This window comes from Herpailurus yagouaroundi, unplaced genomic scaffold (assembly GCF_014898765.1).
Source record: "Herpailurus yagouaroundi ecotype Mexico unplaced genomic scaffold, PumYag 208, whole genome shotgun sequence".
Lineage (NCBI taxonomy): Eukaryota > Metazoa > Chordata > Mammalia > Carnivora > Felidae > Herpailurus > Herpailurus yagouaroundi.
Window position 1 is genome coordinate 10,676,369 of NW_024412439.1, and position 23,473 is coordinate 10,699,841.

A 23,473-nucleotide genomic window follows, 5' to 3' on the forward strand; every position below is an offset into this window, starting at 1 on the left:
CGCCTCCCCCAAACGCCTGGTCCCGCCTGTCCCACCTAGAGTGTGGGAGGGGTGATGGGACCGGCTGGGACGGAAGAGGGAGAGGCTTAGGCGACCGCAGCCAGAGGGATGGAGGGTAGACGGAAAGGAGGACTTCCCAGGTGGAGTTGGAAGGGAGAGGTGGGAAGGAAGAAGCTTACGATAGATGCCAGAGGCAGAGGCACGGAAAGACGACCCATTGGGGTCCCTTGTGAAATCCGTCTCCACCCACACGAAAGGCAGGGACATGGTGGGGTGGGGGGCTCCAGCTGCAGGGCGAGTGTCCCAAGCACATTTCTCCTGAGACCTAGGAGGTGTCACTAATTTGGAAACACCTGAATTTTCAGCGTAGGACCGTCCCCTCCCCTCTGCCAATTCGCTGCCTCCCCTTGAGGGCCTCTGAGACCTTCCTGAATGCCTGTCTCTGTCTGCCCTTGTTCCTGAGACCATGTGCCCAGGCTAGACGGCTGGCATTCTGGTTGCCTCCCAGCCTGTGAGGAGCTGTAGGGGTGCTCACGTCCCCCAGCCCCCACTTCTCTAGCTCTGGGCCGAGGAGTCCTCGGTAACTCATACCCCCTCTCTGCCATCCTTACTGGGAACACCCCCCCCCCCCCCAAGGAAAGATCTGGGCTCAGCTTCCTCTCCTTTGGGGTGGTTGGAGCCTCCTTGGGGGGGGGGTCCCCTTCCCTCGAAAAGTGTAGCAAACTCTCATCCATGGCTCGGTGGCTCTGGGGAGAGAGGCCAGGGTGCGAAGTTCCAGGAGGAGATAAGACTGCCTCCTTAGGCTAACAGCTGGAACTGGGTGGGGAGAAGGCAGCTCAGCTCCAACCCTGCGGATTAGGGAGATTAAAGTGACAGAAGAGAGAGATGTCCGAGGGACCCAGAGGTGAAAAACGAAAGGCCTGGGGGCTGGAGCTGGTGGGGGCGGGGACTGGGATTTGGGGACCCTTCTCCTGAACCTTCCCATAGAATCTGGGGTGAAAAGGCACAGGCTGGGGAAGGTGAATGTCTTGGTCCCTCTGTGTCTTCCCTGTCCCAACCCCACCCCCATTATTCTCCAGCTCCCCGGTCAGCCCTCTGGCTCCTGGCCCCCCCACTACTGCGGTGGGCACCCCATCTCCTCACCGTGCTGCACAGTGACCTCTTCCAGGCCTTGCTGGGTGAGTAGCCCCAATCATCTGAGGGGCAGTGTTTGGAAAGGGCTGGCCTGGGCCTGTGAGGGCAATGCCCAAACTTGGGGGCTGGTTGGGGGCGTGGAGGTCCCCTTGGTCCAAGCAGGGGTCGGTCGTCCTGACTGTCCCCCATCAAAGTCCAGCAGCCCTGGCTGGAGGAGCTCCTCCCTCACCGGACAGAAGGAGGCCAGAGATGGTGGCAGGGGTGGCCCGGGAGGCAGGGGTGGGGGAGGGTAACTCAGCTCTGTTCTGGTGACAGACATCCTCGACTATTATGAGGCTTGTATCTCAGAGAGCCAGGTAAGGGGGTGAGGTGGGGCCGCTGCCTCAGGGGAGCGGGCAGGGCTGGAGCGAAGACAGCCAATGTTGAAGACTTGGGGGCCCTGGGGACAAAATCCCGAGTCAGGGGTGCAGAGAATGTTCTGTCTCCTACCCTGCAGCCCTTCCTCCTCCCGCTCCCCCCCTTGTCTTTGCCCCAGTTTCAGGCACCAAAGAGTCCAGGACAAAATTACTTTTCAGGCTTCCTCCTGTGAATCCTGAGGGGGAAATAGCCCCCCCAGGGATTCCCTCCTGCCAGCCCCTCCCTCACACCCTGCCCCCGGCCAGGGCCTGGCTCCAGTATTTAAACCAGCATGGGTGCTCCCTCCTCATCATCTCTGCTGTCGGCGCTGGTGCCCGGCCAGGCCTCCATCTTTGCCACAGGGCCTCTCTGCATCTGCTGTTATCTCGTTTTCCCATTATCCGGGTTCCTGCCAGCACCGAAGCAGTTAACTCTGCCAAGGCACCCCCCCCATTCGCGCGCCGCGGGCGCTCCCTCCCTCCCCCGGGGGGGGGGGGGGGCCGCGGGCCCCTTCCCTCCTCGGCTCCACGGCTCCCTCGGCCGCTGCCGCCCCCCACCCCCCCCCACCCCACTCCCCCGCCACGGCCCCTAGCCCCTGGCCGTTAGGCAAGACCCCCCCCTACCCCGGGGCTCCCCGAAATCCAGTTCCCCTCCCCCACCCCAGCTCATGCCCCAGCCCCCGAACTCCGGGGCTGCCAGCCCCCGGTGCCCCCGCCCCTCCTGAGAATCGGGGTGTGCTCCCCAAGCCCCCTCCCCTCCATTGGGGACCCCCTTTTAGGGCCCCCTTCCCCTCCCTCCCACGCTCCCTCCCCTTCCCTTCTCCAACCCCCTCTTTCCCCTCTCACCCCTCCCCCCATCCTGGCCCCCCCTGCAAAAGTGGGGTGCGGAGGGGGGAGGGGTGAGAACCCACGGAGGGGAGGAACGAAACTCCGATGAAGTCAGAGCCCCTTACCCGCCGCCGCGGCCAGCCCCCCCAACATGGACTGTCTCTGTATAGTGACAACCAAGGTAAGCATGATGGGGGGGGGGGGCTATAAGCTGCGGGGGGAGGGTATGAGTTTGTGGGGAGGGGTTAGGCAGGCCTAACCTGGGGCTGGGGGCCCAGGAGTGACAGCATCAGAACATGTATTTGGGGGTCATGATTTAGTTTTGGGGTTCACATCTGAGATAATGCTGGGTTTGGCCACAGGTGCCCCCTGGGGTGATCCCTTTGTACCTGTAGAGAAATGGAAAATTTGGGCTGTCTTGTGGTTTGGGGGGGGCTAGTGGGTTTTGGGGTTCGCCAACGAGGCTTGAGGGAGACTTATTTAAGGAGAAGCCTGGCTCACATGGAAGTCCTGCTCTTGTGCATTGGAAGGTGGATTACATGAGGGGGGGGTCCTCTTCCCTCCTGGGGGACAGACTGGCTTGTAGGTGTCTTGTGCAATTTCAGGGGGCTCTTGGCATGGGGGTAGAAGGTTATTGGTTGTGAGTGCCTGACTGGTCTGGGGGTGTCAGCTGGCGGAGAAGGGGTGGGCCTTCAAGCTATGGAACGAGCATCTTGTGGTGGATGCATTCGGGGGTACTCTCGATTTGAGGGAACTGTCGATGTAGGGTTGGATCATATGGAATACGGGGATAGCTGGGAGCTGTCAGAGGGCTAGGGCCTGCCACAGGGCCACCTGAGGGAATGGACCAGGTGAGGTGAGGGTTTGGGGTACTCCCCTGGGAGGGAGAAGAGGTTGCCAGACCCTGAGGAGGATGAGAGCTTTGGGGAGACAGGGGATTTGAGGAGGGGGACCAGGTGGGTGGTGCAGAATTTGGGGGTGGCCCCGGGCAGGTGCTCAATATCCCTGCCTCCTCCCACACCGTATCCTCCCCGTGTTGGGAAAGAGGGAGCAGAGCAGATTAAGGGGAATGTTCCTCTTACCCCTGACACTTGGGATCGAGGTGGGGGAGGACACCTGGATTTCAGGTTCCCCTGGTGAAAAGGAGTTGGAGCAGGGCAGGCCTGGCAGCCGTGAGGAGCGGACGAGGGCGTCCCTGTGGTCCGAGCCTGGAAGGGGCAGATCTTGGATGGGGAGCATGGGGCAAGCTCCTGGTGGGTGCTGCAATATACCTAGGTCTTGGCTGGGAGACTCTGGGACTGGCAAGCTGGGTGCCTGGTGTGTGGAGGGAGGCTTGGGCGGGTGGCAGGCAGCTGGGGGTTGGGGGGTGGGACAGGAAGTGGGGGCCGGGGAGGCGGGGTCCGGGTGAGTCACAGGCTGGGGAGGGGGTTATATTTAGTGGGAACTGCAGCTTCTCAGGGGAGGGAGCTGAGGACACACATGTTCCCTGCCACAAACTCACACATGTGTGTACACATGCAGTGTGCACGTGTGAGCATGGATGGAAAAGACTGGAGGCTGAGGACCTTTAGGTCCAGAGCCCCCACCCCCTCTCCAGAGCTACTTGCTTGTCTGCGTCCCCCCCCCGCCGCCCCTTCTGTGGGCTCCAGGCTTTCTCCCATGCTGCTGCTTCCCCTGTTCCCTGTGGTTTCGGTGGATTTTTGTGCCTCACTTTCTCTGGCCTGGTCTCCTTTAATGTCTGTCTGATCCTTAGCTTCTCCTGTCTCCTGCCTTCAGCCTGCCCCTCAGCCTTAGGCTCCCTGGCTGTGGTCCTCCGGGTGACAGGTGTACCCAGAAAGCCAGTTGGAATGTGTGGGCCCTGCTTCCAACATGTGAACACACACACATGTGCGAGCGAGGGTGAGGGGCTTGCCTGCACTGGCAGCTATTCTGGGAGGGGGAGTTTATTCATCTCCCTTCCAGACTCCTACTTCTTCGATGGAGCCCAGAGTGAGTATCCCTGAAGGAAGGAGCCTTGCGCAGAGAGGATCAATCATGCATTTGGGGTTTTACAGAGGCGTGGAGGAGACCCAGAGCTTGCCACATTCCTTGGCCGGAAAACTTGTCAGGCTCGGGATGACGAGGACTCCAACTCCCATAAGGCCTTGAGGCACAGGAGCCCTCCTGTTAGAGGGCTGCTGTCCGTGGGGCTGTTGGGAGTTGTGGTACATCTCTATCCAGGGCAGCGGAGGGGTAGCCGAGAGGAGCCAGCAGGGGGCACCAGGCGCTTGTTTTCCCCCCCCCCCAGCCCCACCCCCATCGTCCCCCGCTCCCAACATGCTGGGTGAGGTAGGGGGTGCCCAGGCTTTGCGGTGGTTGAGCTTCCCAGCTCCGTTTGAGAGCCCTCCATCTTTCATTGCCTATATTTAGATTCCTGCCGCAGTAATTGAAGGAACACTTATTGAATGCCTACCATGCGCCAGGCCCTGTGCTTTGTGCTCACTCCGCCTTTAGAGCTATCACTTAGTCTTACTCGGTGCCGGGGTCTCTGCCGGTGTCTGCCTCTGAGAATCTTCTTTCTCCCACTCCGCCCCCGTCCCTCCCCCTTCTCCCCGCGCTGCTGCCGCCGTTGCCATGGCAACCGGCGACGACTGAAGTTGCGTGCCGACTTGAGGGCCGGGCGAGGGTGTCGGAGGGCGGAGCAGAACAAGTGGGGGAGGGGGGAGAGTGGGAAAAGACCGGGGGTATCGGGCCGGACCCCGGAGGCGAAGCGGTTAAACCCTCCGGGTGGTCCTTATTGGGCAAAGCTGAGATGCCGGGGGCGGGGCACTGTGGCCAAAGGCCTCATTCATTGGCGGACAGGGGCGTGGCGGAGGGACAGTGTGGGCGAGGCCGGGGGAGCGAATGGGCGGGAAGTGGACGGGGGCGTGGTCTCTTGGAGGCAGGTGGGTGGGGTCTGGCTTACTCTATCGAGGGAGGCGGTGGCAGCCCTCGGAATGGGGCGGGGCCTGAGGGCTGGGTAACCTGACCGAAATGAGGGCGGGGCTGACCCGGCAGGGGCGTGGCGTGGTCCCATGCGCCGGAGGGAGACGGGGTTTTGAGGGGCCTGTTGTCTGAGGAACTGCGGGGTGCGGGGGTCTTTGGAAAGGAGAATCCGAAGGCTGGGCGATTGACGTCTCAGTTTTCCTAAGATGGAGGCCTGTTCAGATTTCATCAGAGCACAACCTCCTACCTCAGCTCTCTGTTCCAGGGAGACGGTTGCTAGGCGACAGCAAAGTCCTTGATTGCTGCGTTGCCAGGCAACAGGGAAACGGAAAATGGAGGGAAAAAGGAAATGGGGGATGGGGGAGGGTCTTAAGGGGCCACAGCGCCCACTGGTGGAGAAGTAGGACCTGTGCGTTTTCTATTCTAGAAGGAATTTCGAGCTCAGCTCTTCCGTAAGGGCTCCCTCTGAGGATCCAAGCATTCTACCCAGATGCGAAACTAGGGCATTGGGGGTCATCTTGGGGGCGCATCTAACAGATTCCGATAACGGGGAGGGAGGGACATGGGCGAGATTCTAGGGCAGTGTGTCCTCTCTGCCCTGTGTGGGCATTATAGAGAAGCCAGAGAAGCCGATTTGAGGCCACTGCTCAGTGGGCTTTAAGAGTTGGGAAGGTGGGCGTTCAATGGGATAATATTTGTAAAGAGAGGCTTTCAGGTTCAGTTGTTTGGGAGAAAATGGAAACCTCTGAGGCAGTCGTTTTGGGGTGTTGTGGAAGATTTGTGGGTCACTGCAAATTGCAGGCCAGATCTTACTTTGGTGAATATTTTTTGAGGCTTGGGTGTGGGGGGTAGATCTGTTCGGGAGCACTCCTGTAGCAGTGTTGGAATTCAGAATCATGGAGGTGATGTGATGACTAGGAAGGGCAGCCAGAGAGAGGAGTGATGTGTGCACTTGAGGGGTGAAGAAAAGGGATAGGGAAAGATCTATTAATTTAAAGGTTTGGGAAAAAATTGAAGAGATTACAATGCAATTTGGAGGGCCAGCTTTAAGATACATTGAATACTCCCAGAAATTGGAGTCGGGTGTTTGTTTTTTGTGTTTTTTTTTAAGTGTTTCTTTTTTAAAGCTTATTTATTAAGTGATCTCCACACTTGAAGGGGAGATCACTTGAACTCAAGACTCTGAGATCAAGAGTTGTGTGCTCTTCCCATGGAGCCAGCAGGGCACCCCACTGGTGGTACTGGGGCTGTGCGTATTGGAAAATCATGAGTATCTCATTAGATGCAGGGATTTGGACAGGGGACCCCAAAGGAATTTGAGGACTGCTTATTTGGATGTTGACGTTATAGAAAGGGTAATATTTGCACTAATGTCAAGGTCTCCGTTGGTGGGTTGGGGGATATGATTTTAAAAGGGAGGATTTAAACGGTGGTTTAATTTGAGGAGACAGCCGGTGTCGTGTCTGTGGTCCTTAAACTCCTGAAAAGCATTGTCTGGCTATCAAGTTAGGGGGCTGGACTGCTGGTTAGAATAGGAGATATCTTGGCATCTGAGGGGATGCGGTCCCTATTAATAATCCTTGGGGAGGGAGGGGGGTGGGGCTTGTGGGAGGCATTTTAGATCCTGGGGGGGGGGTGGGGGGGGGGGTCCCTCTACGGTGAGAGTGGAGTGCTTCCTCCTTCCTGCACCTTAGGAGTCCAGTAGAGATGAGTGGTCCATGGAGCTTTGGGAGTTTTTAAGGACCTGGTGAATTTAGGGGCAGGAAATTAGATGAGAATTACAGCTATAAGCCGGTAAATTTCAGGAGTGTTTCTGTTGGGGTTCTGAATAGGAGTACACTGTGGAAGGTGAAGTCCACAGAGAAACAGCTGGAACCTGGGAAGTTGATGGCTAAGAGGGTCTCCCCTCACCCCCTCTCTCCCATCGTGACGCTCTCCCGCACTGCGCAGGCGCCTTCCCCCCCCCCCCCTCCGGCCGCAGCCTCCAGTCGCCGCGTCCGCCGCAGCCCCCGCCCCTCTGCCCCTCCCCCTCCCCCCGACCCTGGGACCCTTGGTCTCCCACCCGTCCCCTCCCCTCAGTCCCCCCTCCCCTTCTCCATGTCGGCTCGGAACAGATTCGCCTCCATGTGTCTCTGCGTGGTACGTGCCGCGGTACGGGCTCCGGCCCCGCTCCCCTCTTCCCGGACCCCCCAAATCTCAGGGTGCAAGCTTCAAGTGCTGTCGCTCTTACTTCTGCTTGGCGCGGGGTCTCTGGGTTGCAGTGTCTCGCGGACAGGCGCAGTGGGTCGCCCCTCTTATCAACATCCCCCTTTCACTCACACCCCTCTATTTTGGGGGTGCAAGCCTCGGTTCCAGGTCATTCTATGCAACTGGGGCTCCAGTGACGCGAGGGCCAAGGGGAAAGGAACAACAGCGACCCCCAGGCCTTTTCCTTGCCTCTGCCCTAATGTATTGGGGGTTCAGACCTGGTTGCAATACCATCGGAACTGTCGCGGTTGGGGCCCAGAGTTCCAGTGGGGTAAAACAGGGGATCCTCCTTTCCTTCCTGTCCTGCTTTAGTTGTCCTGTAATCTGGGCTTGAGGGGTGCTGCCCCCGCCCCCCCCCGGCCCGGTCGATTTTTGGAATTACCCCCCCCCCCCACACCCCTCCAGACGTTTTTTTTCTCCCCCCCAACCCCTTACTACATGTACAGTACTCTGAAATTTTCCAGGGACCAAACATAGGCCCTAACCTCCTTCAGCCACATTCTGGGGACTTTTGTACCCTTCCCTTGTGCCCAATGTGGGTCCCTCACATTGTCTCCTAATGCAGGGGAGTCTTTCCCTCAGTCCTAGACAGCCCCCACCCCATGGGGGTAGGGCAGGGAGACGTGTCTGCAGTCTCACTGTGATAAAAACTTCTCTTTGTTTCCTCTCTAGAATAAATGACGAGTTTCTGTGATTCCATTTTCTTTCTGTGCACCCTGACAGTTCTTCACCAGATTCAGGGATCCCCTCTGCGAGGTGGGCTGAAGATGGAGAGGCGGTGGACTCAGACCCTCCCCTGACTCAGGGAGACTAGAAGCTGCGCCCCTGGGCCCTGCCTCACGACCACGCAGGGGATGGGGCTCTGGGGAAGTGGACAGGGGAGCTGTTTCCGCCCGTCCCCCCGGACCCCCAGTTCTGGGGCACTGTCCAGGCTGCAGACCACCTTTTCAGGGTGTGGAATGGACAGCCTCTTCCAGGTCGTGGAATTCTTGTTATCCAGGATGGCCTAGCCTTTGAGGGGGGCTACGTAGCTTATACCGACCCCCTTCCTTACTTCTCCTTCTCTACACTTTGTGCCCATGGTCTTGAACCCTGGGGGCCAGGATTCTCTCTCCAGGTCTGCGGGCCAGAAACCCGGGTGTATCTTGATGAGCCCCTATTTTCCTTCTCAGAGGTGCTTCATCTCTGGCCTGGGCGGGAGAGGCTTCGTGTCGCCAGCACCGTTTTCCTTCTCCTAGTCTCTTGCTGCGCCCTTAGCCACGGCCAAACTTGGGTTACATCCCCAGAGTTTTCAGAATCCTGCTAACAGGCATTGACTTTGATAAGCTGCCTCCAGTTGGATCGAGCAAACGTTGCCCTCCGAATGTTGGGGTGCTCAGCTTCTCGGATGCTTCTTTTGAGAGGGGAGTTTTGCCTTCTCTTCTCACCTAGGTGTACTTGGGGGCGGGGTCTTCTGTCTTGTCCCCAGGGAACCCTGCTCTTCCCCCCCCAACCCCAGCTTGGGGCTTGGGGGGGGCTGGCTCCTGAGGAGTGGGGCGGCGGCAGAGGTGGGTGGACCCAGGCGGGGTCGCTGCCCTTCAGTGCTGTCTCCAGCTGCCCCCTTTCCTCTCTCTCTGGCCCCCAGTTAATCTCATTTACTGATGTCCTTGTTAAGCTAGCAGAGGAGGCCGGTGAGATGGCTGGTGGTTGGTTGGGAAGGGACTCGGGGTCATGTTGAGTCTTCCACTCCTAAAGGCCAGAGGGAGACCAGGAATGGACTCTGAGACCCAGCTCCCCGCCTCCTTCCCCGGCCAGCCAGCCTGGAAGACACCCATTCCTGTCCCCCTCCTGAGCGCTACTGCGTCTGTTCCTCCCCCTTCTGCTCCCAGTATATCCGATTAACTGGCTGGGCTACGGGCGTTTGTAGGGATGGGGCCAGACTCGTGGGGGCCCCTGTGCAGACTACTTGGGGAACCAGCTGGGCCAGTGGAGGGGGAGCTGGACGGGGAGCTGGACCAGTTCAGCTTTGTCCTGCCTGGGGGCCTGATGCCAACTACCTGCTAGTTGAAGGGCCTGACTGCGGTCCCTGCCTCTGTCTGGCATGCCAGTGCTGGACAGCCAGTGGCTCTTGGGGTAGAGGCTGCGGTGGGGAGACTGAGGCAGTGAGGGTGGGGTGGGAGTGAGGTGAGACGCCAGGGGCGCGGCAGCTGGAAGATGGACGAGGGAGCTCACAAACCGGGGGAGTGGGGTGAGGATGATGAGGGAGGCAGAGAAGTTGGGGATGGACGTCGAGAATGGGGGTTCAGCGTGTCAGGGGGCTGGCGCAGTGACAGGGACTAGTATCTGAAGGCCTGGGCCAGGCGGGAGAAACGGCGGCCGGAGGAGGGGGTGTGCCGGGTGGAAGGCTCGGGGGACGGGGGGGGGGGGGGGGGTGGGGGGGGGGGGGCGGGAGAGGAGGCGGCCGGGCGGGCGGCCTGGAGCCCGAGGCGCTGGGCCGGCCCCGGTGACGCCTCGGTCCCCATCCCCAGAAATACCGCTACCAAGATGAAGACACGCCCCCTCTGGAGCACAGCCCGGCCCACCTCCCCAACCAGGTAAACGCCCCCGAGCTGGTGCACGTGGCGGAGAGGAACTTGTCCCACCTCGAGGCCGGCCACGGGGTCGTGGGCCACGCCCACCTCTCCCCCCTCAAGGTAGGAGACTCGGGCGGCCCCCTCCCCAGTGCGGCGCTCGGAGCCTCGGAGCCACAAGCACCCCCAAGGGCCGGTAGGGCGAGAGCCGTAGGCGGGAGGAGGCTGGGGCGGGGCGGCTGGGGCCCGGAGGGGGGGGGGGCCCGGAAACACCTCGTCCCCACCGAGGAGAAACAGAGGCCGGACGAGGGGCGGGGGGTGGGCGTAGAGCTTAAGGCCGGCGAGTGCGTGTGTGCGCGTGCCTGCGCGCACGTGTGTTGAGAGGTGTGCGCCCCCAGGACGGGCCCCCCCCCGGGCCCTCTTCATTCCTTCACACCCCCCACCTCCGTTTCCGTTTTCTGTGTCCTGAGCTCCGTGCGGAGCTCCAGCTGCCCGCATTTGCTCCTGTCCCTTCTCCGCCTCCTCCCCCCACTTCCGGCCTCTGGGCCTGGTTCTGCCTGCGCCCGAGTCTCCAGCCCTTTCCATGTGTCTGGTCGGAGACTCCCAGTCGTGGGGCGTTTCTGCCTCGGTCCCCTGCCCCGGCCTCTGCTCCCCTCCTGGGCTCCCTCCCCTCCTCCCCGCCTCTCCCTCCCGCTGGCTGGCTGGCTGCTTCTCCAGGATGCTGTCTCTCTCTTCCTCCCACGCACTCTCCTGCTCCCTCCCTGATCCCCAGCTCAGGCCCTCCGCGCGGGCTCCGTGCTCCTCCTCGGCGGGGCCAGCTCTCCCTCTGGCAGTGACCGTCCCCTAGTCGTCCCTTCTCCCCTTTCCGGCCACCACCCTTTTCTTCTTCGGGCCCCCCCCCCCCCCCCTATATTATCCACGCCCTGTCTTCCCTTCTCCAGTCCCGGGGAGGCCTTGTCTCTGGGACCTTCCCTCCTCCAGGCCAACTATATATCTTCTTCCCCTTCACACCTCTTTTCTGGGGGCACAGGATGGGGAGGGCCGGAGGCCCCAGGCAAGCTGTGACATTGAGGGGAACACCGTGGGGGCAGGGGTGGCCTTCCAGAATCTTGCAGGATGCCCTGGGGAGGGCGAGGCTGGAGACATTTCACCACGAAGTCAGGGAGGAGTTTTCTGAACCTGGAGATAGGGAGGCAAGGAGGGGGCCGCGGTAGGTTCTGGGGTGAGGAAGAGGAGGAAAAGAAAGAGGGTTCTCTGGCCTGTAGCAAAATGGAGAGACCCCAAAAGGGGGAGAGGCCCTGGGGCTGACTGGGTGAGGCTGTGAAATCAGGGCCAAGGTTGAGTCGATGGAGAGGAACAGAAGTCTGGCCCTGGAGGTGAGGAGACAGCACAGAGTATTCCTGTGAAGCGGTGACAGCTGCAAGGAGTGGAGGAAGGCAGACTCGAGTCGCTCTTCGTGGGGTGGGGCCAGGAAGCTCCCTGGGGAGGGGATATGGGGGAGAGGGAGGCGTGCAGGGTGGTAGTGGGCTCAGGTTATCGAGTGTGGGGATCAGGGTGCAGGAAGACAGGGAAGCAGAGGAGAGAGTGCTGGTGGCCCTGAGCCAGCCAGCAGGGGGGGTGGTGGGGGGATCTGGGGACCAGGCCCGAGCCGGGCGGGGGGGGGGGGGGGGACGGGACAAGGAAAAGTCTCAATTTGCAGAGATCGAGATCGGGGATCGACTGAGAACAATGGACTGTGGTTTGGACAGAATGTCCAGGGTTTGAAGCTTGGATAAGGGAGAGTGGATATCTCCGGGGTGTCAGAAGTTAGGGTGGAAGATGAGGGCTGGACACTGAGCAGGAGGGCTGGTGGGGGTTGGGGGGGGGGGGGCGATGATGCTGGATAAGGACTGAAAGCCGGTGGAGGGCCAAGGCTGGGTTGGAAGATGGAAACGGAAGGTGGGGCAGGGATACGGGTGCAGGGTGTGGGCTGCTGTAGAGGGAGGGGTGGGAAGCAGAGCCAGGTGGCCAAGGAGGAGGGATGGGGCCTGGGGAAGGAGGTTTTAGGACAAGGATGGGGTGGGGACGGAGGACAGCCTTGTGGAGGGGATTTTGGCCGTGGCTATTGGTTGGATAACAGCATTTGCTGGGATTTGAAGGGTCGGAGGTTGGCGGTGTTAATGGATTTGCGGGTTTGAAATCTATTGCAGAGCTTGCGAAGAAGCCTGTAGTGTTGAGAAATAGCAGGAGAGAGCAGGGGCCCTTTGGGGGGGGGGGGATCGAGGAGTTTGGGGAATCCGTGATGACTGCCTCGCGCTTCGTAGGCTCCAAATAAATATTTGTTTAAGGAGGAGATAGGTTGGGGACCCCGGAAGGAAGCTCTTGGCCTCCCCTCCCATTGCCATGGAGACGGGGTTTCGGTTGCCCTGGCAATTGGGGAAGCCCCTAGGACCGGCCTAAAGCTGGCCCCGCCCCAGAGTCTAGAGACCCTGCCGCGTTGAGGCGACTGACGTCAGGACCTGGGTACGCCCACTTTAACCCTTTCCGGAATGGAGGTTGGGGTGGGGGGAGTAGATGAGAAGATAGGACCCGGATGTCTTTCACCACTCCCCCTTCCTGACGTCTTTTGCACTGCGTAGGGTGAGGGGCGTACAAGAGGGAGAACGGGGCCCTTCAGGACGCGCTGCACCCACAAACCTCTTCAGCCTGGACTTCTCTCCCCTGGCTGCCGGGGGGCGGGGCCCCGGGTAGGAGAGGCGGGGCTAGCGGATCCCCTCTGCCTTTGGGAGTCTGATCGCTCCTAGGCCACGCCCATCTCCCGCCCCCCACTCCACCCCCACCCCCGTTGTCCTGGCGACAGGGCCTTCTGGAGGTGGGTCTCCCCAGGCCTTGGCTGGGCTTGGATACCATCGCTAGGCAACAGAGTCCTTAGAGGAAGGGGTGGATTGGATGGCGGGTGGGTGAGGAGGGAGGGGCTTGCAGCTGGGGGAACCCCGGATTCCCGGGACCCGGGGTTTAGGGCAAATGTGTGGGAAGGTGAGGGGCAGATCCGAGGGAGGGTTCTCAAGGCTCCCGGGTGCATATGGGCCGACAGGGACAGGGATGGGGGGCAGGCCCCGGGGGACGCGTAAGCACTGGGGTGTATGTGTAGCGCATAAGGCAGTAGCATCCCGTGGTGTTACATCCGGTGAGAAGCTCCCCCTTTCGCCTGCCCCCCCCACTCTTTACCACCTGCTGCTCCCCCATCTGGTTGTCTCTCCCTCCCTTCCCGCTTCTCAGACACCTCCTTCCACATTCAGGGGGCCCGGGCCCAGGCAGCGTTAGGGCCGTGCACGTGTGCGTGTGTGTGTGCGCAGTACGGGTTGAGCTGGGGCCTCGAGGGGTTCAAGAGCAGGCTTGGTTCAAGAGGGGACCCCGAACGGGTAGCCAGGCTGGTGGGACCCTCGATGACAGGCTTCCTCTTGAGCCAAGGCTCAGACAGCTTTTCATCTCCTTTTCCCCTCACAGGCCAATTCTCCTCCTGTGATTGTCAACACAGACACTCTAGAAGCCCCGGGATATGTGAGTTGTTTAGATTTTGGGGCCACTGCAGAAGGATGGAGGGAGAGTGGGAGGGCCTGGGCCCCAGCAGCAGGGGAGGGGCCGGTGCTCAGGTCCGAATGTCCGGCTCACTGGTGTTGTGTTTCTGGTCCGTGCTGGAGTTGCAGGTGAACGGGACGGAGGGGGAAATGGAATACGAGGAGATCACATTGGAAAGGGTGAGCAGGCTCCCCCGCCCCCCGCCCTGAGGTCCCCCCAGCTCCCTGTCACGCTTCTCTCTGTGCCTGTGTGTACTCGGTGGCCGGTCCCTTAGTCTTGTCCCTTCCTGCTCCCGTCACGGCCCCTTGGCCCATGCCCCCGCCCGAGTCCGAGCCGCCTTTCCCGGAGCGGGCCGCCAGGAGGGCTGACGCTCCTCCCCTCCTTCTGCCCAGGGCAACTCAGGTCTGGGCTTCAGCATCGCAGGCGGCACCGACAACCCACACATTGGTGACGACCCGTCCATCTTCATCACCAAGATCATTCCTGGCGGGGCCGCGGCCCAGGACGGCCGCCTCAGGTGGGGAGGGGACACAGGGCTTAGGGTGCCGGTTTCCTCGAGAGGGAGGGCCAGGGCAGCAGGAAGCTCCTGGCTCAGGCCAACCTCGCTGCCTCCAGGGTCAACGATAGCATCTTGTTTGTGAATGAGGTGGACGTGCGGGAGGTGACCCACTCAGCCGCGGTGGAGGCCCTCAAGGAGGCGGGCTCCATCGTCCGCCTCTACGTCATGCGGCGGAAGCCTCCAGCTGAGAAGCTTATGGAGATCAAACTCATCAAGGGGCCTAAAGGTAGTGACCCGTCGTGTCTCCACCCCCATCCCGACCGTCCCCCGCCCCAACGCCGGCTCCCCAGCCAACCTGGACGTCCACCTCTGTCCTCCCCTCCATCCAGGTCTTGGCTTCAGCATCGCGGGGGGCGTAGGGAACCAACACATCCCCGGAGATAACAGCATCTATGTGACAAAGATCATCGAAGGGGGTGCCGCCCACAAGGACGGGAGGCTGCAGATTGGGGACAAGATTCTAGCGGTGAGGACCGCTGTCACTCTGTCAGCCCACACTTGGGTCTCGCCTCCTGGCCCCCCGGGAAGGCCCCGTCCTCCTTGGCACCTCTCCCACGGTGTTGTCTGTCTTGGGGCTGTTTCTGGCTCTGTCTGAGCTCTCCTTCCTTGGCCCCAGGTCAACAGTGTGGGGCTGGAGGACGTCATGCATGAGGACGCCGTGGCAGCCCTGAAGAACACATACGACGTTGTCTACCTGAAGGTGGCCAAGCCCAGCAATGCCTACCTGAGTGACAGCTATGCTCCCCCAGACATCACAACCTGTGAGAACCCTCCAAACCTCAAAGCCTCCCATGACCCATCCCAGTTACCCCCACGACCCATCCCGGTTACCCCCATGACATCCCAGTGAGTGTTCCTCTTCAGATGCTCCCCACAGAATAGAAACAATGTCTCTTCTTCTGCGGTTGGAGAGTAGGTGAAAAAATCAGTTACGGGACAAGACCTAGAAAAGCTTGTCGACAGTCTCTCCCCCAGAAGGCACAAGGCCCAGATGGTTTTGTAGCTAATTTCTCTCAAATCTTCAAGGAATAGATCATTCTTCTGCTCCTCCTGAGCATGAGGACAGATAAAAAGGTTCACGTTTCATTTTATGAGGGCGTTTCAAAGGGTCCCAAAGATAACATAAAAGAGGGAAACTCAACCCCAATTTTGCTTCTGAATAGAGAGGTAAAACTTTGTGGGAACATAGTTGCAGACCAAATACAGCAGCCAATGAAAGGAATAACATCGTCACAAAGTAGATTTTTTTTTTTTTCCTTCGGGAAACTAAAAGCACTTCTGTATTGGGAGACCTCTTAATGTGATTCATCGTATTAAACAACGGACAGAAATTGGAAGGTCATTTGAAATTGATGCGGGAAAAGACGTTGAGGAAATTCAACATCCGTTTTCACACGAAAACTTAGTAAACTAAAGACACAGGAGTTTTCTTTCACGTGATGAAGAGTCGTTCTCCTCCCAAGAGGAACCTTGGCTCCTTGGAGAAAGGGCCTGTTCCAGATCCTGTGCCGGAAATGCACAAGACGAGTTTGTAACATCTTACAGGCTAGAAAAACAGTAAAGCTACCCAGGACTCTAGGGCGCGTTATCGACGCAGGAGGGGCTCCCACTGGTTATTCAATCACAACTCCTCAAATAGGTGGAGGTCCATGAGATCATAATGATGCTTAAGAATAATTGGGCACCTTTGGAGGATGCTAAGGGCCCATTCGTAATGAAAACTGGCAAATGCGGGGACAGAGTCAGGTGCTGTACAAACTGTACCTCAGAATCACCAAATGGTTGATATGGGAGAGTTCTTTTTTATTTTTTTATTTTTATTTATTTTTTAATTTTATTCCAGTGTTTATTTTTGTTTTTGAGAGAGAGACAGAGAGAGCATGAGCAGGGGAGGGGCAGAGAGAGAGAGAGACACAGAATCTGAAGCGGGCCCCAGGGTCCGAGCTGTCAGCACAGAGCCCGATGCGGGGCTCGAGCCCACAAACTGTGAGAAAGTTCTTTTCTATCGAATCATTCCCACCGATAAGTGCTTTTTCTTCCAAAAAAAAAAAAAAGTAGAATATTCTATTTTGCAATCCCCAGTGAAATATCACTGGGTTCTGAACTATCAGAAGGAGGCAGCGGTCCTCAGTGGCCACTGAAGCTCTTAGGTGAGAGCATAGAAATGGGTGGGTCAGCCCACGACAGCTGAACCTGCCAGTCAGTCTTACCTAAGGCGACCAGACATTCTTGCATCCTGTTGTGGCCTGGTGGAAGGTACGTAGTGTCACCCATGCAGTGTTTGTGACACAAAATTGAACTTGAGTCTGACAAAGCCTCTAGATCGAATGATAGGAGGAACGGGGTAGAAGCACACGGTAACAGCCCAAAGATGGAAGTGGTGATTTCCCCCTTAGAATTTCCCCGGTAGGGGGTGTGCCCGGGTGGCTCCGTCGGTTAAGCGTCCGACTGTATGTCCGACTTTGGCTCAGGTCATGATCTCACGGTTCGTGGGTTCCAGCCCCACGTCGGGCTCTGTGCTGACGGCTCGGAGCCTGGGGCCCGTTTCGGATTCCGTGTCTCCCTCTCCCTCTCTGCCCCGGCCCTGTGCACGCTCTCTGTCTTTCTCTCTCAAAAATAAATAAAAATACAGCACTTAAAAAAAATTTAAAAAACTGAAAAAGAATTTCTCCCGTAGAAAGTGGGAAATTCTATCAGACAAATGACCTAGTTTTCCCGACCAATGGATAGCCAAGAGCAGGAAAAACCGGAGAGGGGCAGGGGGGGACTTTTATAGACTGAGAGATCTGAGGAAACCCAGCACCCACAAGGAAGCCCCCAGAAGCCTGGTGCTAATATTTCCCTCCACTTGGCCACCCCTGGCGTACGGAGGACATATAACCTTCAAATCGATGACCCCCCCCCCCCATCCCTCGGGAGAACCAGCCCTTCACCTGGCCTGTGCACTCCTGCCCCCCAACACTGCTGGGATCTGACGCCCCCCTCACACCGCCCTACTATCTGGCGGAGAAATGCCTCCGTCACCCGAGTCTGGCTCTCCTGGTTCCCTGGGGAGGAGGTGGGGCGGCCGTGGGTCCTGCCCGCAGCGCCCTCACCCCTTCTCCTACATCTTTCAGCTTATTCCCAGCACCTGGACAACGAGATTAGTCACAGCAGCTACCTGGGTACCGACTACCCCACAGCCATGACCCCCACCTCCCCTCGGCGTTACTCCCCGGTGGCCAAGGACCTGCTGGGGGAGGAAGACGTTCCCCGGGAACCGAGGCGCATAGTGATCCACCGGGGCTCCACGGGCCTGGGCTTCAACATTGTGGGTGGCGAGGACGGTGAGGGCATCTTTATCTCCTTCATCCTGGCCGGTGGCCCTGCGGACCTCAGCGGGGAGCTGCGGAAGGGGGACCAGATCCTCTCGGTGAGGGAAGGCCGGGCCCTGCCCACACCCCTCCTCTACTCCGGGGCTGGGGCCTGGTCCCCGTCCCCGGCGACTCACCCTCCCCGCTGTCTCTAGGTGAACGGTGTTGACCTCCGCAGTGCCAGTCACGAGCAGGCTGCCATCGCCTTGAAGAACGCGGGCCAGACGGTCACCATCATCGCTCAGTATAAACCAGAAGGTACCGGGCCCGACGCTCCCCGCGTCGTGAGCTGAGAGGGTCCTCAGAGCCCGGTCTCCTCAGCTGGTGGCTCCAGTGGGGGCAAGGGAGGGCGCTGGAAGCGCTCCAGTGGGGCCAGAGCTCGGGAACCTTCTCGTCCTTTTCTCAGAGTACAGCCGATTCGAGGCCAAGATCCACGACCTTCGGGAACAGCTCATGAACAGCAGCCTGGGCTCAGGGACCGCCTCCCTGCGGAGCAACCCCAAAAGGGGTTTCTACATCAGGTCGGATGCACCTCTCTGTCCTGTGTCTCCCCCCGCCCCAGCTCTTGGCCCTGAACCCTGCCTGGCTCCCCACCCCACCCCTTCCCGGGCCTGATGCCCAGCCGCCGTTCATGGGCCCCGCTGCTCAGGTCAGCACTGGGGAATAATATCAACTGGAAAATAGCGTCTGCCTCCAGTGTCCCTACTGCCTTCTGGCCCCCGGTCGGCCTGGCACTTCCCTTAGGACCTCCACGGTTGGGTGACTCAGGTTACTGCCCGGCAGAGTGGGGAGGGGGATGCCTCTCGGCTGTTTGGAATGTTGCCCCCGCCTGCAGGGGAGGGGGTCACAGGTCTCCTGCTCCCCGGGCATCAGCTCTGTGGCCCCTGCCTCTCTCTCCCCACCCTCTCTCTCCCTCGGGGCTCCCGTCTGCTCTGGCCCCACCTCTTCCTGGAGGTCCAGATCCGCGTTTCTGGCCATCTGCTTTCTGGACGCGTCCACTGGGGTGTCCCACGGGCATCTCGCACTCGACACTTTGCTCGGCCCTTCCCTCCCCGCTGGGCTCCAGTGGGCTCCTGGGGGCGGTCTGCTGTGGCTCCCAGGGGCCTCCAGGTGGTCCCAGAGTCTCTTCCATTTGGTCCCCTTCGGTCCCGTTCTCGTGCTCTGTCTTTGCTGCCTCCACGGTCCGGCCCTCCCTTGGCTGGACCCCGGGGTCATGACGTAACTGACGGGAATCTGGTACTGATGGGGATAGGCAGGGTTAGCAAAGAGTGGCCCTGTTCCTTCTTCTGAATTCGAGCACATTCCGGGGTACCTCCCTGACTGTCCCGTGCATGCGTCCTGCAGACTGCGTTCTTGGGAGGGCGGCGTTCTAGATCTTGTTCTAGAAGTTGCACGGGATCCAGAACCTGTCTGATCTCTGGCACAGTGCAGACCGAGTGGCGTTTAGTGGTTGTGATTGTGCGTCACAGTGGAGCATTTGCTCCCCACACGGTGGGGGGGGGGGGGCTCCTCGGGGTCCGTGGCCCCTGCGGGAGGGCTGTGAGTGGCCACACTTTGCCAGAAGGCCTGGCTGGGTGTCGGGGCGCCAGAGAGCTCAGGCGGTGTCTGACCGACGGCCACCCACGCTGCAGGGCCCTGTTTGATTACGACAAGACCAAGGACTGTGGCTTCCTGAGCCAGGCCCTGAGCTTCCGTTTTGGGGATGTGCTGCACGTGCTCGACGCCAGTGATGAGGAGTGGTGGCAGGCACGGCGGGTCCACCCCGACAGCGAGGCCGATGATATCGGCTTCATCCCCAGCAAACGGCGGTGAGGCTCCTGGGGCCTGCAGCCTTCCTGCCACAGGGGCTCCAGTCCCAGGGGTCCCCGGGCGGACAGCAGAGGCCACGGACGGGCCTGCCCTCTGACCCCTCGGAGGCCTGTCTGCTGGGCAGCCTCCCTCCCGTGAGCCTCTGGAGCAGACGTGTCATTGAGGAGTACTGGGGCCCAGGGGCCGCCGGGAGGTGGTGTTATCAGCTGGTCCGGGGGAGGGGAGGGCTCTAGGGCCCCTCAGTGGCCATTCCCCTACCCTCCCATCCCCCCATGTCCCCCACAGGGTCGAACGACGGGAGTGGTCAAGGTTAAAGGCCAAGGTAGGTGGGGGAGCGAGCTCGGGTGGAGGAGCGGGGGACTCGGGGCTGAAGCCCACCAAGCACGTGGCCCACTCCTTCTGTTCTTCCTCTGTAGGATTGGGGCTCCAGCTCTGGATCACAGGGTAGGTAGGGTCAGCTTGCGAAGCGGGGGTGAGGGAGCCCTGAGCTTCTCTTGACATCTCAGGAAGGCCACATGGGGCCCCAAGATCCCTGTCTCCCAGCCCCTCGCAGACGCCCTGCCTCCCACTAGGTCGAGAAGACTCCGTTCTGAGCTATGAGACGGTGACGCAGATGGAAGGTGAGTCCTGGCCCGACCCCGGTCCCCAGGCCCAGCTGCTCCCCAGCTGCTCCCTGCCCGGCTGCTCCCCAGCTGCTCCCTTGCCCAGCTGCTCCCCGGCCCAGCTGCTCCCCGGCCCAGCTGCTCCCTGGCCCAGTTGCTCCCCAGCCCGGCTGCTCCCCAGCTGCTCCCCAGCTGTTCCCCGGCCCAGCTGCTCCCAGCCCGACTGCTCCCCAGCTGCTCCCCAGCCCGGCTGCTCCCCGGCCCAGCTGCTCCCCACCTGCTCCCAGCCCGACTGCTCCCCAGCTGCTCTACAGCCCGGCTGCTCCCCAGCTGCTCCCTGGCCCAGCTGCTCCCTGGCCCAGTTGCTCCCCAGCCAGGCTGCTCCCCAGCTGCTCCCCGGCCCAGCTGCTCCACAGCCCCCAGCTGCTCCCCAGCTGCTCCCTGGCCCGGCTGCTCCCTGGCCCAGCTGCTCCCCAGCCCGGCTGCTCCCCAGCTGCTCCCCAGCTGCAACCCCGCCTGGCTGCTCCCTGGCCCAGTTGCTCCCCAGCTGCTCCCTGGCTCTGCCCCCCAGCCCCGGCCCCCAGCCCCGGCTGCTCCCCACTCTGCCCCCGGCCTGAGCTGGCTCTCTGTCCTCAGTGCACTATGCTCGCCCCATCATCATCCTTGGGCCCACCAAGGACCGAGCCAATGATGACCTTCTGTCTGAGTTCCCCGACAAGTTCGGATCCTGTGTTCCCCGTGAGCGCCCGGGCCCTGGGGTGGGGAAGGGAGATGGGGGCGGGGCCCATGGCATTGGGGTGCAGGAGGACACAGGGATTCTCAGAGAAGGGGTGCTTCTCATCTGCTCTGCTGCCCCATTTGGAGACCTGGGGGCCCTGGAAGGGGTGTGGGGGGAGGTGGCCCAGCCCCTCTGAGTCTCGGTCTCACCAGCAGCCCCCTTGCGCGGTTTGATGTAGGCAGGCTTTAAGCTAGAGGGACGGTGGTTAGATCTTCGGGGGGCGGGGTGACTTCCTGGCAGATACGACGCGGCCCAAGCGGGAATATGAGATAGATGGCCGGGATTACCACTTCGTGTCCTCCCGGGAAAAAATGGAGAAGGACATTCAGGCGCACAAGTTCATCGAGGCCGGCCAGTACAACAGCCACCTATATGGAACGAGCGTCCAGTCCGTGCGGGAGGTGGCCGAGCAGGTAGGACCCGCGGGCACCCGGCCTCTTCCTCCTCCCCCGCCCACCCCATGGCCTCCCCCCCGCTCTCTCTAACTCTCTCTCTCTCTCTCTCTCTCTCTGTCTCTTTCCCTGCTGGGTCTCCACTCCCTCCTCCGCCTCCTTCTCCTCTCGGGCAACTCTGTCTGACTGCCTGCTCCCCCTGCCTCCCTCCCTCCCTGCCTGACCCCAAACTCTTCTCCGCCATCTGTCCCCTCTCCCCCCCCTCCCTCATCCCTGCCCCACTTCTCCTCTCTTCCTGTGGCCTTGCCCTTGGTGGCTTGGCCTTCCCACCTTGGTGCCCTCCCTCTGTCTGGCTCCCCTGTGGCCCTCTGGCCTTGCCTGTTCCTGGGGCCTCCACCCCCCTCTCCCGCTCCCCTGCCACCTCCTTTTCCCTACTGCCCCCCACTCTGCCCTCTCTCCCTCCACGGCTCCTTTCTCCATCTGCCTCTTCTCCCTCCCACCTGCCTCTCCTTGTTTCTTCCATCTGTCTGCCCCCCCCCCATCCTACTTCCCTTCTCCCCCTTCCTCTCTCCTGCTTCTGCCCTCATCCCCTCCACCCTGTTCGCTGTTGCCCCTCTGGCCTTGCTCTGCCCCGTCTTTTGGGTCCCCTTCCTGCCCATGCCTCACCCCTCCGTCATTACCTCCAATCCTCTCCTCCCGTGCTGGCTTCTTCCCTTGCTCTCCATCTGCCCCTTCCTCTCTCTGTCTTTAACTCTGTCTGTTCTCACCTCCTTCCCACCTTGACTCTCTGGCCACGTGTCTTTTGACATCCATGTCACCTCCTTTTGGCCAATCTCCCATCCCCCACCTTTCCACTTACCGCGTCCTGTCCTGGCACCTCTGTCCGTCCTTTCCTGCCACCTGCTGGTCCCCCTCCGCCCCCCCTGCCTGCCCCCAGGGGAAGCACTGCATCCTCGATGTCTCGGCCAATGCCGTGCGGCGGCTGCAGGCGGCCCACCTGCACCCCATCGCCATCTTCATTCGCCCCCGCTCCCTGGAGAATGTGCTGTGAGTATGGTCTCGGGGGGGTGTGGCCTCCCCCCCGCCCCCCCCCCCCCCCCCGCATCTGTGGCCCTGGGCCTGTGTCCAGCTCTCCCCTCAGAACCTTGGACAGCAGCCCCAGCCGCCCTCCAAGGGGACCAGGCCTGTCCCTTCCTCTCCAGCCTCGGGCTGGGCCAGACTGCAACTCCCAGCAGCCCCTGGGGCATGCACCTGCTGGCCGAGCAGGGCCCCCGGGGCTGTCGGGAGTTAGAGTCTGAGGCTGAAGGGCCGGAAGGATGAGGCTCTGGAGAGGTTCCCGGAGCGGCCGCACCCGGCCGGGGTGGGTCGCGCGGTGGGGTGGGGGTTCATTGGTGGCCCCGGAGACGACACGGGGAGTTGTGTCTTTCGCTGCGCGCTCCCAATCAGAAAACACTGGTTGCGACTGAACTTGCCGGGACGGAGGAGGTACGAGGTGGGGCGGGACCCGTGCTCAGATCTGCGTCTCCCTCGCTCTCCACAGAGAGATTAATAAGCGGATCACAGAGGAACAAGCTCGCAAAGCCTTCGACAGAGCCACCAAGCTGGAGCAGGAATTCACAGAGTGCTTCTCAGGTGAGGCTGTGGCCCTTGCTCAGATCCCAGGCCGGTGCCGCGCCCGGCGGACGATTGAGAAAGGCGGCCTCCCTGGGTGGGGGGCAGCCCCACCGCTCGGGGTTTGGAGAGTCAGAGGAAGGGGCCCCTCCCTCGCTCTGGCCTCATTCCCCGGGCCCCCCCCCCCCCGTCCCCCCAGCCATCGTGGAGGGCGACAGCTTTGAGGAGATCTACCACAAGGTGAAGCGTGTCATCGAGGACCTCTCAGGCCCCTACATCTGGGTCCCGGCCCGAGAGAGACTCTGACTCCTGCCCTGGTGTGGCCTGAACTCGCCCTGTCTCCGGCCCCCGGGCCCTTGGTCTGGACTGAATTGCCCAAGCCCTGCGCACCCCCTGGCCTCCCTCCCGTCCCTTCTTATTTATTTCCTTTCTAACTGGATCCAGCCCTGGAGGGGGGACACTCCCCTGCATGTAACCCCGCACCCCAGAACTGGGCTCCTGAACCCCAGGAACCTGGGGTCTGGGGAGGAGCCGGGCTCCTGGTCCCGAGCCCGTGCTCCGTAGGACCCTAGCCCCTGCCCGCCCCCGACGCACACACACACCCACCGGGGGCCTCCTGCCCTCCCCCATCTTCTCCCACACACATTCCAGAAGTCAGGGCCCCCTCAAGGAGCACCCCGCTGCAGGGATGCAG

The 23,473-nt window shown here is 60.9% G+C and overlaps 1 protein-coding gene across 12 annotated transcripts; it reads left to right on the forward strand.

Annotated features, from left to right (window-relative positions):
- Positions 1-813: 813 nt before the first annotated feature.
- Positions 814-23,198, forward strand: DLG4 (discs large MAGUK scaffold protein 4). Of its 12 annotated transcripts, none has more exons than XM_040453415.1 (22): positions 814-904; positions 1,080-1,178; positions 1,450-1,490; positions 10,076-10,240; positions 13,604-13,657; positions 13,795-13,854; positions 14,068-14,192; positions 14,291-14,460; positions 14,564-14,700; positions 14,851-14,995; positions 17,351-17,646; positions 17,743-17,845; positions 17,994-18,108; positions 19,219-19,395; positions 19,682-19,718; positions 19,813-19,840; positions 19,969-20,016; positions 20,635-20,736; positions 21,017-21,189; positions 22,106-22,215; positions 22,709-22,800; positions 22,979-23,198. In XM_040453415.1, the coding sequence occupies exons 1-22, from the start codon at positions 886-888 to the stop codon at positions 23,083-23,085; spliced, it is 2,403 nt and encodes an 800-aa protein (XP_040309349.1). In that variant the 5' UTR covers positions 814-885; the 3' UTR covers positions 23,086-23,198. The 12 variants fall into 12 exon arrangements, with proteins under 12 accessions (XP_040309349.1, XP_040309352.1, XP_040309353.1 ...); XM_040453418.1 differs by having other exon boundaries at positions 815-904; positions 10,076-10,141; XM_040453419.1 differs by having other exon boundaries at positions 815-904; positions 10,076-10,141; positions 13,804-13,854.
- The last annotated feature ends 275 nt before the right edge of the window (positions 23,199-23,473 follow it).

Excerpts from the sequence above, each read along its gene's own strand:
- DLG4 (XM_040453415.1), top strand. Across the intron at positions 14,461-14,563 it reads ACTCATCAAGGGGCCTAAAG|GTCTTGGCTTCAGCATCGCG; the intron begins GTAGTGACCCGT and ends CCCTCCATCCAG. Across the intron at positions 17,647-17,742 it reads AGGGGGACCAGATCCTCTCG|GTGAACGGTGTTGACCTCCG; the intron begins GTGAGGGAAGGC and ends CGCTGTCTCTAG.